Source organism: Syngnathus floridae, chromosome 15 (genome assembly GCF_059516105.1).
Source record: "Syngnathus floridae isolate MCC-2025c chromosome 15, RoL_Sflo_1.0, whole genome shotgun sequence".
Taxonomy (NCBI): Eukaryota; Metazoa; Chordata; class Actinopteri; order Syngnathiformes; family Syngnathidae; genus Syngnathus; species Syngnathus floridae.
Window position 1 is genome coordinate 2,857,847 of NC_142427.1, and position 12,039 is coordinate 2,869,885.

Here is a 12,039-nt window from a genome sequence, read left to right on the forward strand (position 1 = left end):
TAACACAACAAATAAATAAATAAATAAATAAATAAATAAATAAATAAATAAATAAATAAATAAATAAATAAGAGGAGCAAAAAAAAAAGGAGCAAGTGCGCGTACAGCAGACATTCCAGAAAATAGCGCAACAGTGCCGCACGCTACGCAGAAGGGGGTAGCGAGTTCAGGGCCCTAACAGCCTGGAGAAAGAAGCTGTTGGCGAGTCTGGTGGTGCGGGAGCGCAGGCTCCTGTACCTCTTCCCAGAGGGCAGAAGGTCAAACAATGAGTGAGCTGGGTGACTCACATCTCTGGCAATCGAGGTTGCCTTGCGGGCGAGATGGGAGGTGTAAATGTTCTTCAGGGAAGGGAGCGAAGCACCAATAATCTTACCAGCCGTATTCACTATGCGCTGCAGGGCCTTCAAGTTCTGTTCAGTGCAGTTACCACCCCAGAAAGCGATGCAACTGGTGAGGACGCTCTCAATGGTGCCACGGTAGAATGTAGACAGGACTGCCTGAGGAGCACATGCACGCCTGAGCTTCCGCAGGAAGTACAGGCGGCGCTGAGCTTTCTTTGCCAGTGACGAGGTGTTTGCGGACCAGGAGAGGTCCTCACTGATGTGCACCCCCAGGAACTTGGTGCAGTTCACCCTCTCCACCACAGCACCGTCGATGATCAGCGGCAGGTGTGACCCTTCCGGAAGTCAACAATGATTTCCTTGGTCTTATTGACGTTCAGCAGGAGGTTGTTGTCCCTGCACCACGTGGTCAGAAGGTCAACTTCCGACCTGTACCGAGTCTCGTCGCCCTTCGTGATGAGACCCACCAGAGTCGTGTCGTCAGCAAACTTCACTATGCGGTTGTCGCTGTAGGTCGCAGTGCAGTCATGCGTCAGCAGGGTTAGCAATGGACTGAGCACGCAGCCCTGGGGGGCCCCCGTGCTCAGCGTGATGCTGGCGGAGATTTTGTCGCCAACACGCACCACCTGAGGCCTCTGACAGAGGCAATCCACGGGTGCAACATTTACCGTAATTTTCGCACTATAAATCGCGTTTTTTTCCATAGTTTGGGTGGGGCGACTTATACTGAGGAGCGACTTATATGTGAATGTAGCAAGAATTGTAATTTGAATTTCAAGTGACGTCAGCGGCGCGCCGCGGTGCGGCGGTTGTTTACAAAAAGGACAAAGATTGATCACGGGATGACGATGATAACGAAGGGTCCCACGTACTACCGGCATCATTAGCGGCTTTGTTTGTAAGTGTAAGTGGATGGGGCTCAGACATGGCTTTTACGCACGCCCGGTCCTATTCCATGGAGCTCTCTTCCACTTCCGTGGCTGGAAGTGCCACCTCCGGGGATGGAAGTCCACGCCGCCACACGCCTGGAAGTCGATGCCGGTGCTTGGGGCCGTGTGGCAGTTAACTATTTATGTTATAGTTATTTGATATATTTTATTTCGTATAGCAACTTGATCGTTGAACTCTTGTTTTGTTAAATAAAGAGCCATTTACCAAACCCACGTCTTTCCTTGTACTTTGTTAACCCTGTAATATAGTTATATACTAGATCTGTGGAATAACGACGAGGCTGTCGTCAGGGCGCACGCGAGGCGTTGTTGACAAAGGATGAGGCATTTGATCGATGGATTTAATGATTTAGTGACACAGATGGTTTGATAATATTATTCCTTATATAATAGTTATTTGATATATAATTTATATATCGTTAAATGGGCCTGTGGAATATTTTGAAGTGCAAGCGCCGTCAGCGGCGCGCACCCATTGTTGACAAAGGACGATCGATGGATTTAATGAATTTGAGTGACACAGATGGTTTTATAAACGTGTTATTTATGTACCGTAATTTCCGGACTATAAGTCGCAGTTTTTTCATAGTTTGGGTGGGGGGGCGACTTATACTCAGGAGCCACTTATATATGTTTTTTTCACAAATTTTTACTTGATCATTAAGACATCACTTACTTACAAGTATAGTTGACCACTTCCCATTTTATTTTTAGTATAGTTGATCACTTCACATGCTTTTATATCTTTATCTTGAACATATTCAAAACATAAAAAATAGAGAAAACATCAAATAAAGCTATTAACACTTTAAAGCTCCATATCCAAATCCACTGTCTGCTGTATGTACACTTGCTCCATTTTTGCTCCTCTTATATTTATTATTATTATTTATTATTATTATTTGTTTATTTATCATTTATTCAACACTCTTATTTATTCATTTATTTATGCATATGTGTACTATCTCACCGAGGGATAGTGGGAACGTAATTTCAATCTCTTTGTGTGTCTTGGTATATGAAAAAAATCGACAATAAAGCAGACTTTGACTTTGATAAAAACAACCAAATAAACAAAACAAAAAACTACATCGGAAAAAAATTATATTTTCAGACGAAACTAGATGAGGGCGCTCTAAATTTCACCGTTGGCCGTGACTCATCAACTGGGTGGGCTTAAGAAAAATGGCACCAAAAAGAAACTCATATTTTGCAGGTCACAAACTTCAAGTTGTAAAATATGCAGCTGAAAACAGTAATCGAGCAGCAGAAAGAAAGTTTGGAGAACCGTGATGTACCAATGGATTACTATTTCAAGTGACGTCACTGGCACGGCGCGGTGGTTGTTTACATAAAGGACAAACGTACCCACGTAAGGACTACCGACATCATTAGCGGTGATCATTTCTAAGTGACACGGAGGACAAAGAGTTTGAAGGAATTAAGGATTTGGAGTGACATAGAGGGTTTGAAAAACTATTATGGCTTTTACGCACGCCTGGTCCTACTCTTCTGAGTCGGGGGCCGGCGCTTGGCCGAGTGGCTGTTCGCGAACGGTGCATGGGGCTCGGACATGGCCATTACGCACGCTCGGTCCTATGCCATGGAGCTCTCGTGTCTGGAAGTCCACGCCGCCACACGCTTGGAAGTTTGTTTTGTTTAATAAAGAGCCGTTTACCAAACCCACGTCTATCCTTGTACTCTGTTAACGCTACAAGATAGTTATATACTAGATCTGTGGAATAAAGACGAGGCTGACGTCAGGGCGCACGCGCGGCGATGTTGACAAAGGACGAGGAATTTGATCGATGGATTTAATGGATTTAAAGTGCACGGATGGTTTGATAATATTATTGGCTTATATTATAGTTATTTGAAATATAGTTTATCTATCGTTATATGAGCCTGTGGAATATTTTGAAATGCAAGCGCCCTCAGCCGCGCGCACCCATTGTTGACAAAGAACAATCGATTGATTTAATGAATTGGAGTGACACCGATGGTTTTATAAACATGTTATTCATGTAATAGTTGTACTTAATCACTCTATTTGTTACGTCAGGCCCGTTCTCAGCTCTTTGTTTGTGTTTGTCACGTTAGCATACTTATCGTTTAGCCTGTTGTTGCTATTTAATGAATTGGAGTGACACCGATGGTTTTATAAACATGTTATTCAAGTAATAGTTGTCCTTAATTACTCTATATGTTACGTCAGGCCCGTTCTCAGCTCTTTGTTTGTGTTTGTCACGTTAGCATACCTATTGTTTAGCCTGTTGTTGCTATCCTTTAGCCTGTTGTTGCTCGTTCATGACTGTTTTTGGTGTGGGATTTTGTCGAATAAATTGCGCCCCAAAATGCGACTTATACTCCGGAGCGACTTATATTTTTTTTTTCTTCACTTTTTGGGGCATATTATGGCTAGTGCGACTTATACTCCGGAGCGATTTATAGTCCGGAAAATACGGTAATAGTTTTTTTGAATAACTCTGAATGTTACATTAGGCCCGTTCTCAGCTCTTCGTTTGTGTTTATGTCACGTCAGCATACCTATCGTTTAGCCTCGTTCATGTCTGTTCATGGTGTTGGATTTTGTCGAATAAATTTCCCCCAAAATGCGATTTATACTCTGGAGCGACTTATATATGTTTTTTTTCACGTTATTGTGCATTTTATGGCTAATGCGACCTATATTCCGGAGCGACTTTTAGTCTGAAAAATACGGTACAACCTTTGTACCGGGGGATGGATGTGTTTGAAACAGGCTTAAAGATTAGAATTAGTTCTCCATTCTGATTCGAAGCCTTCAAAATCATCTTCCCATTGTCGACAAACAGATCTTTTAGCCACAAAACCCAATCTAATGGTTCGCCTGGTTTGAAGTCCTCAAGTGCATTGTCAATAATGTAACTTCCTTATTTTGAAATTAGCACATCTTCCAAGCTTAAAAACAATATCCCGAAATCCTACGATCCAACGACACCCTCTTATGTTTATTCTGATGCATTTCATTGGCTGCAAGATCGAGATTTAGGTAAAGTAAACCAAAAAGACGCATCCGCTTAACCGGCTTTAAAGATAGAAATGTGCAACAGCGCTCTAGGTAACATGCTCCCAGGTTAAATAGGTTAAAGTGGATTAACAACATTCATTGTACAGCTGGACATATTAAAGTGCGTGAAAATTAATATTTTTGTGGACAAGAACGCCGTATTGCTTTCTGATTCTGAAACGTCAGTAGCAACTTACTTTACACACATTTAGCTTCACTCCGTTTACTTTTGCTCTAGCATCACCATACAATACTGTGAAGTACGACTGCGTAGTTCACGTCTCGTTCCAGTTAAAGTTAAAGTCCCAATGATCATCGGCACACACACATCTGGGTGTGGTGAAATTTGTCCTCTGCATTTAACCCATCCCCATGTGATTTTGATCCATCCCCTGGGGGAGAGGGGAGCAGTGAGCAGCAGCGGTGCCGCGCTCGGGAATCATTTGGTGATCTAACCCCCCAATTCCAACCCTTAATGCTGAGTGCCAAGCAGGGAGGCAATGGGTCCCATTTTTATAGTCTTTGGTATGACTCGGAACCCACAACCTTCCAGTCTCAGGGCGGACACTCTACTACTAGGCCACTGAGCTGTGTTAGATTGTTAGTGTTGTTAGATTCAAATAAATCTGGCAATGGACGTGGTGATACTACACCAATGAGAATTGTCGTTCAAATTGTTTGTTGGTCTGGCCTTCCACGGGCGTAACTTTGTGTTTGTATTATATGTCCACTTAAAGAACTAATTTTTTGTAACGGGCCGCATCATAATTATAGTTTCCCTCGGAGGGCCGTTATGATTGTCAACGTCTTTTATATATGGTGGAGGCTACAAAACAAACTGATCAATAACACATTTTGAAATCAGAGACAAGTAAAACATTTTCAAATATTTTAAAAAGAAATATGGTAATAAAAATTGCAAGCAATATCTCAATTTTTTTTAAAGTAAAGACAATTTGTAATTTTAGTAATGATACAAAGTTTGTCTTCGAGGGCCTTGAGTTTGACACCTATGACTTAAAGAAACTTGGTGACAGTGTCAAAGAAAAAGTAACTCTCGGGTAGAAACCTCAAAAGGATCCAAGGCTCAGAGCGAATAAGCAGGGGACACAGGACAGAGAAAAAGGAAAGAGTGGATCTTAGTTCTTAGTTTTTAGTTTTGCGTGCAAAATTGCAATCATTGAGTTTTATTTAGGGTGATGAATGAAAAGTCTATGCACTTTGAAAGAGGTCAAAAGGTTGTTCAATCAATCAATAGGTTGTTACCTTCTACTTTAAACCATATTTATGATCACTATTCCATGTTAACCAATTGAAGTTGTGCTTTCTTTTGTAACTGAGCGCAATGTTTTTTCTTTAAAAAAGGTTTGCTCGATGTTAATTGTTTATTGATTTAAAGGGACAGGTTTTGTTTGCTTTGTATCAATGCATTTATTGTAAACATGCAATTGTAAAAGGGTGGAAAGCTAACTATGTTTTCTGCAACTGTTTCATGTTAGTGGAACGTGGTTCAAAGCGTCGTCAGGTGAAACCGCTGGCTGCTTCTCTTCTTGATGCCCTGGATTATAATAGCTCAGATGACAGTGACTTTGAAGTTGGAGATGCCTCAGGTGTGTATGCATTACCTTTTTATTATTATACCGTATTTTCTGGAATATAAGGCGCACCGGACTATAAGGCGCACCTTCAGTAAATGGCCCATTTTAAAACTTTGTCCACATATAAGGCGCACCGGAGTATAAGGCGCACCATTAATGCATTAATTTTCTGAGACAGTCCTGTATAGGGGCCGACCATTCGCACCGACATTCCATGAACCATTACCATTGTGAATGAACTTGTAAATATGTAACTATATCCTTACTATATCCTTTGCAGATAGGTTGATATTGCAAATGGGAATCTGTTGTCAATTGCACTACAAGAAAAGTTTAAGATTAAAATAATAACAAATTAACAATTTTATGAAAGTTGAATGAATTTCTTATTAGATGTATTAAGTTTGTTTTATTGTTGTTGTTTTATGAATAAGAAGTGTGATATTGGTGTTTGTGACTGCAGTTAACAGGCCAGGTTGCATCATGTCAGATTTTTAATCCAAATCAAATCATTCTCCATTTTATCCTTTATTTCAACTTCAGACGCAACAAATTACTTTATAATCACAAAATAATGATCCATAGTCTTTTTGATTCATAATTCATAGTCTTCAGCGGGCCACTTATGATTGATTTTATGACACAATACTTCGGGCCAGTTTAAATTTAGACGCGGGCCGGGCCGGGATTTGGTCCATATATAAGGCGCACTGGACTATAAGGCGCACTGTCAGCTTTTGAGAAAATTTGAGGTTTTTAGGTGCGCCTTATAGTCTGGAAAATACGGTATTTAATTTTCTGCATATTATATGCTGTTGGTTCAGATCTACGCTCTTTGTATTGATACCTGAAGCGAACCGTACCAGAGTCCGTTTAAAAGTGAACCAGGATCACGTTAAAAAGTGGGTCTCGGTACAGTTCTTTAATCCTCACCAGGATTCGTTTGCGTGTATTCACACCTGCACAAAAGGTCCGGACCAGCATTAGAATCAAACCCTGGTCCTTTTAAAGTGGACCAAACGGTCAGGTTTGAATACACCCTTAGAGTACAGTACATAGAGTGTTTTCTGCACTATAAGGTGCACTGGATTATAAAGTTCACCCTCATTGAATGTTTTGTTTTAGAAATATTTTCATACATAGGGCGCTCCGGATTAAAAGGCGCATAGAATAGAAGCTACTGCGTCAAACTGTGGTTGACTGGGGTTTCGTTATGCATCCACTAGATCAGTGGTCCCCAACCTTTTTTGCGCCACGGAGCGGTTACGTGTCCAAAATATTTTCGCGGACCGGCCTTTATATAAATAAATAATACATTTATATAAATAAATAATTCATTTATAATAAATATATAGATACAATGAAATAAAATGATACGACTGGCATAAAAACAAGTATAAACGACATAAAAATAAAACTTACCATTACGTTGAATTAGTGGGAGCACTGAGCTTGTTTCTCAGAAACGAGCTGGTCCCATCTAGGCGTAATCGGAGACAATGACACCCGAAGTGGTTAAGGTTTGTCTTTTAATGCATTATGCTTTGGCTCCATGTGCCGAAGCAGTTTTAAAGGCTTCATTGCCTCGTTAGCTAGCCTGTCGCCACATATTATGCAGAGTGGGCTTGGCGCGTCAGAGTCACCTGTGGCGATAAATCCGTATTTTAAGTAGGACTCCAGAAATTGTCTTTTAAATGCAGCTTTCCTTTTCTTAGAGGTTGTAGCCTCTTCTTTTTCCGTCTCCTCATTGGGCTGTTTTCCCTTTCCGAAGAAGCTTTCCAAACATCTCTGTTTCTTGGTCATATTTGCTTCCTTCCCGGGCTGGACTGAGGTGACATGTCACGTGTTGACCTGAACCGACAGATATAATTGGGAGAGAATCGCCAATTTTTTTAAATGTTTTTCAAAATAAATTTTTACTCATTTTTGCAAGCTTTGCGGGCTTGACTGGGGAAACTTGTCACGTGACCGAGACAAGCGTCTTGACCTTAATTAATTGACCAGCGATTTAAAAAATAAATAAATAAATAAATAAAATTTCTGTGTGGCTTGGTGGCCCGCTACCAAGTGACCCGCGGACCGGGGGTTGGGGACCCCTGCACTAGATGGAGCTGAGCTAAAGGGAATGTCAAACCAGTCAATGAGATATTCAGTCAAACTTTATATACGTCAAACTCTATATACAATACGACATACAATACAAAAATTGCACAGTAACACAACGTTGTTCAAACAAGAATGTGCATATTTACATATCCCTGTCCACAAATCCCTAAAACTTAATATACGGCAAATTTTATATACAATACAAATATGCAGTACAAACGTTGCACAACGACACGACGTTGTTCAAACGTTAATGTGCATATTTACATATCCCTGTCCACAAATCTGTCAAATTCTTCTTCTTCCGTTTCCGAATTGAAGTTTTTTTTGAACAGTTGAACGATGTACACTACAAACATTGCACAATAACACGACGTTCAAATGTTAATGTACATATTTACATATCCCCGTCCACAAATCCATCGAATTCTTCCTCTTTCGTGTCCGAATTGAACAGTTGGGCGAGTGCGGCGTTCATTATGCCCCGGCTCCCTCTCGTCATTGTCCGTCAGCGTCGCTGCTATTCACAGGCGGTTCAGTTATTGTTCCTGCCTTTGCAAAAGCTCGGACCACAGTCGCAACGACTAATATATCAGCCCAGGCGTCCACAATCTATTGGCAGATAGTGGCATGCATGGCGTCTTTATTCACACGAGTGGTGTTGGACTAGGAGTTAGCACAGTATGAGTGTTTACTGCTATTACTTCAATGACGCCCCTGACCACTGTTGCCGTAATGCTGAAAGCGATGCGACCTTGTAATTTACTCGTCGTACTGAAACATTTTGGTAGAGCGCTGTGTACAACCACTATGGATCAACAAATCCACCAATTGAGCCATATATAAGGCGCACTGTAGTTTTTTGAGTAAATTAAAGGCTTTTAAGTGCGCCTTATAGTGCAGAAGATACGGTACTCAGGTTGGCTGCCAATTCGAGTCGACAGGTCAGGTAATGTCGACTACTCACGATAAAGTCGACGGTCCCAACAATTAATTAATAATTGTCGTAGTTTTGAGGCTTTGTTGTCCTGTCAAAACTGTTATTGATGCACAGGCACAAAAGCAATATTGTGGGCTAGCCGTGTTTCAACTGGAAAAACAGTATCATGGCTAACCGCCAGCAACGTGGAGCTTGACAGATTCGGAGCTGTTACTAATAATTCTTAGAAAGAATGCAATTTATAGCCGGCAAAACCGTTCTTGGCAGCAAGACAGCAGTGTAGAGCATACTGCATAAAAAAGACTCACATTGTGGTGATTCAATTTCTTATGAAGATGGACAGTTACTTTGATGAGTGAACTGTTAATAGTATTAATATTAACGTTAGTGAGCTACTTGCATATACTGCATTTTCCGGAGTATAAGTCGCACCGGAGTACAAGTCGCACCAGCCATAAAATGCAAAATGAAGAAAAAAATAAATACATGTAAGTCACACCGGAGTACAAGTACATTTTTGGGGAAACTTTATTTGACAAAATACAACACCATGAACAGACATGAATAGGCAACCACAGGCTAAACGATACGGTATGCTAACGTTACATAAATACAAACGAGGAACTGAAAACGTGCCTGACGCAACATATTAACAGTTATTCAAATAACTATAACATAAATAACAAGTTTTTCAAACCATCCGTGTCACTCCAAATCATTAAATCCATCGAAATCTTTGTCCTCTGTGTAAACAACGCCACTGCTGACTCTGGAAGTACATGTGGCGCTGACGACAGACTCATCAGTTGCGGTTCCAATTATTCCACCGGCCTATATAACTATATATAAACTATATATCAAATAACTATAACATAAATAACAAGTTTATCGAACCATCCGTGTCACTCCAAATGATTAAATCCATCGAAATCTTCGTCATCTATGTCACTTATAAACAAGTCCGCTGACTTCGAAAGTCAGTTGATGGATTCAGACTCATCGTCAGTTGCAGTTCCAATAATTCCACAGGCCTAGAGCGCCTTCATGCGGTTTAGTCTGAAAATAATTTGTGAAGTGATATACTACTAGTAAGTAATGTGTTAATGATCAAGTAATAATGTGTTTATAATTTCACATATAAGTCGCTCCTGAGTATAACTCGCACCCCCTGCCAAACTATGAGAAAAACTGCGACTTGTGGTCTGGAAAATACGGTATCTGTAAACGCTACCCTCTTAAGGCTAGCAATGAGGATTACATTAGCCTTAGCATTTAGCAACACATAGGTAACGTATTAGATGTATTGTTATAACCACAGATATGAATAGAAGACTAAACATGCCAGTGCACTGTAGCAGCCTGCTAAACAACTTAGCGTCCATGTTGGTGGATGCAACTTCCCACAAAAGAACTTGGTCATTTCTCACTCAACTTCCATGAGGTTTACTTTTTTTTTTTTTTCTTCATCACATACTTTGATGTTGTAAGGCATATCATGTATACAGAAAAAAGCCACAAAAATTCTTCTTCTTTTATCACATTGATGTTGTAATGCATATCATGTATACAGAAAAAAGCCCCCAAAATTCTTACCTATGAATGTTTTTCCCAGTTCCCTTTTTGTGATTGTCCTTGCATTGTGTGTAACTGCATGCTGCGCAATGCAGGCATTCTTGTTATTTTGGTTTTCATGCCATTCACAAACATGATGCACAGTGCATATTTTTGCGTTCAACATAAACTTTTCAACAAATTACTTCATGATCACAAAATAATAATCCATAATCTTTTTCTTGTTTGCGATCACTGTGAGTGTCTGTGTCACTGATTAACTTGCAAATGGACACTTGTGTGCGTGTGAACTGGGAAAGGACGGAGGGGACACGTTCGCGACCGATCATGAGCGCTGGCTCATGTGCGCGTTCCCGTTAGGACGAGTTTCATTTCTGGGGCGTGCAGGTTCCCGTGACAGTGCCAGCTTATTATTGATATTATGACACAATGCTTCGGGCCAGGTTAGATTTAGACGCCGGCCGCATTTGGCCCGCGGGCTATACGTTGGACATGCCTGCTTTAGCAGAAGGTGATTGTCCTCATTGTTAGTTTGAACCATTGCATGCCCTTCTCTGGCAGAAAATGAGCCCTGCCATGTCACAGGCATCTGAAGCAGTTGGGGGTGTATATAGCTAGAGACGTGGCACAATGCTGTGAAAGATTTGATGATGCTCATAGTTTCACCTGGGCATGCCAGCTCGGACCCCTGCTGCCTAGTCTTTTCATGCATGTGACTATGCTTGATGCAGATAAAGTGGCCATATGAAGACAAAAACGTCTCATCTGTTGATACTTTAGGTGTGTTTTAATATCATCAAGGACTAAAAATTAGCAAAAAAAAAGCATGTAAACATTTTCCTGATAAACACCACTATTAATACCATTAATACCTAACTAAATAAAAACTAAATACCAAAAAAGAACTCACAATTACTTTGATATTTGCATTCACAAGTATTTAACCAATCTTTTATCTTTTGAAGGAAACAAGAAAATGTTTAAATGAAAATTATATTAACTCTCATCCATTTCTGTGGAACAGTATAATTACCGTATTTTTCGGAGTATAAATCGCACCTTTTTTTCTAGTTTGGGTGGGGGTGCGACTTATACGCAGGAGCGACTTATATGTGAAATTTTTGACATATTTTTTTATCTTTTTTTTGCCACTCACACATTTCCCTCCGTGAGTTGTCACCTTACCGTGGTGGAGGGGTTTGCGTGTCCCAATGATCCGAGGAGCCATGTTGTCTGGGGCTTCATGCCCCTTGTAGGGTCACCAATTGCAAAAGGGTCCTCGGTGAGGGGCCAGACAAAGCACGGGTCAAAAAACCCCTTATGATGAAAAATATATATGGACTCAGATTTCCTTCGCCCGGACGCGGGTCACCGGGGTCTCCCTCTGGAGCCAGGCCTGGAGGTGGGGCTCGAAGGAGAGCGTCTGGTGGCCTTTGCCCATGGGACCCGGCCGGGCACAGCCAGAAAAGGAAACGTGGGTCCC

The 12,039-nt window shown here is 41.0% G+C and overlaps 1 protein-coding gene across 11 annotated transcripts in view; it reads left to right on the top strand.

Moving 5' to 3' along the window:
- Nucleotides 1-12,039, top strand: part of phf14 (PHD finger protein 14) — a 256,949-nt gene that overhangs the window by 13,376 nt on the left and 231,534 nt on the right. For 9 of the 11 annotated variants that reach the window (XR_015862923.1, XR_015862924.1, XR_015862922.1 and 6 more), the window contains exon 2: nt 5,840-5,950. Coding sequence is in view for 7 of the 11 variants with exons in the window: in XM_088397789.1 (XP_088253915.1) it covers nt 5,840-5,950 (111 nt within the window). In the remaining 4 variants the exon portion in view is untranslated. Of the gene's footprint in view, nt 1-5,832; nt 5,951-12,039 lie in introns of those variants that run through there. The other 2 variants (XM_088397784.1, XM_088397785.1) reach the window with 1 other exon arrangement.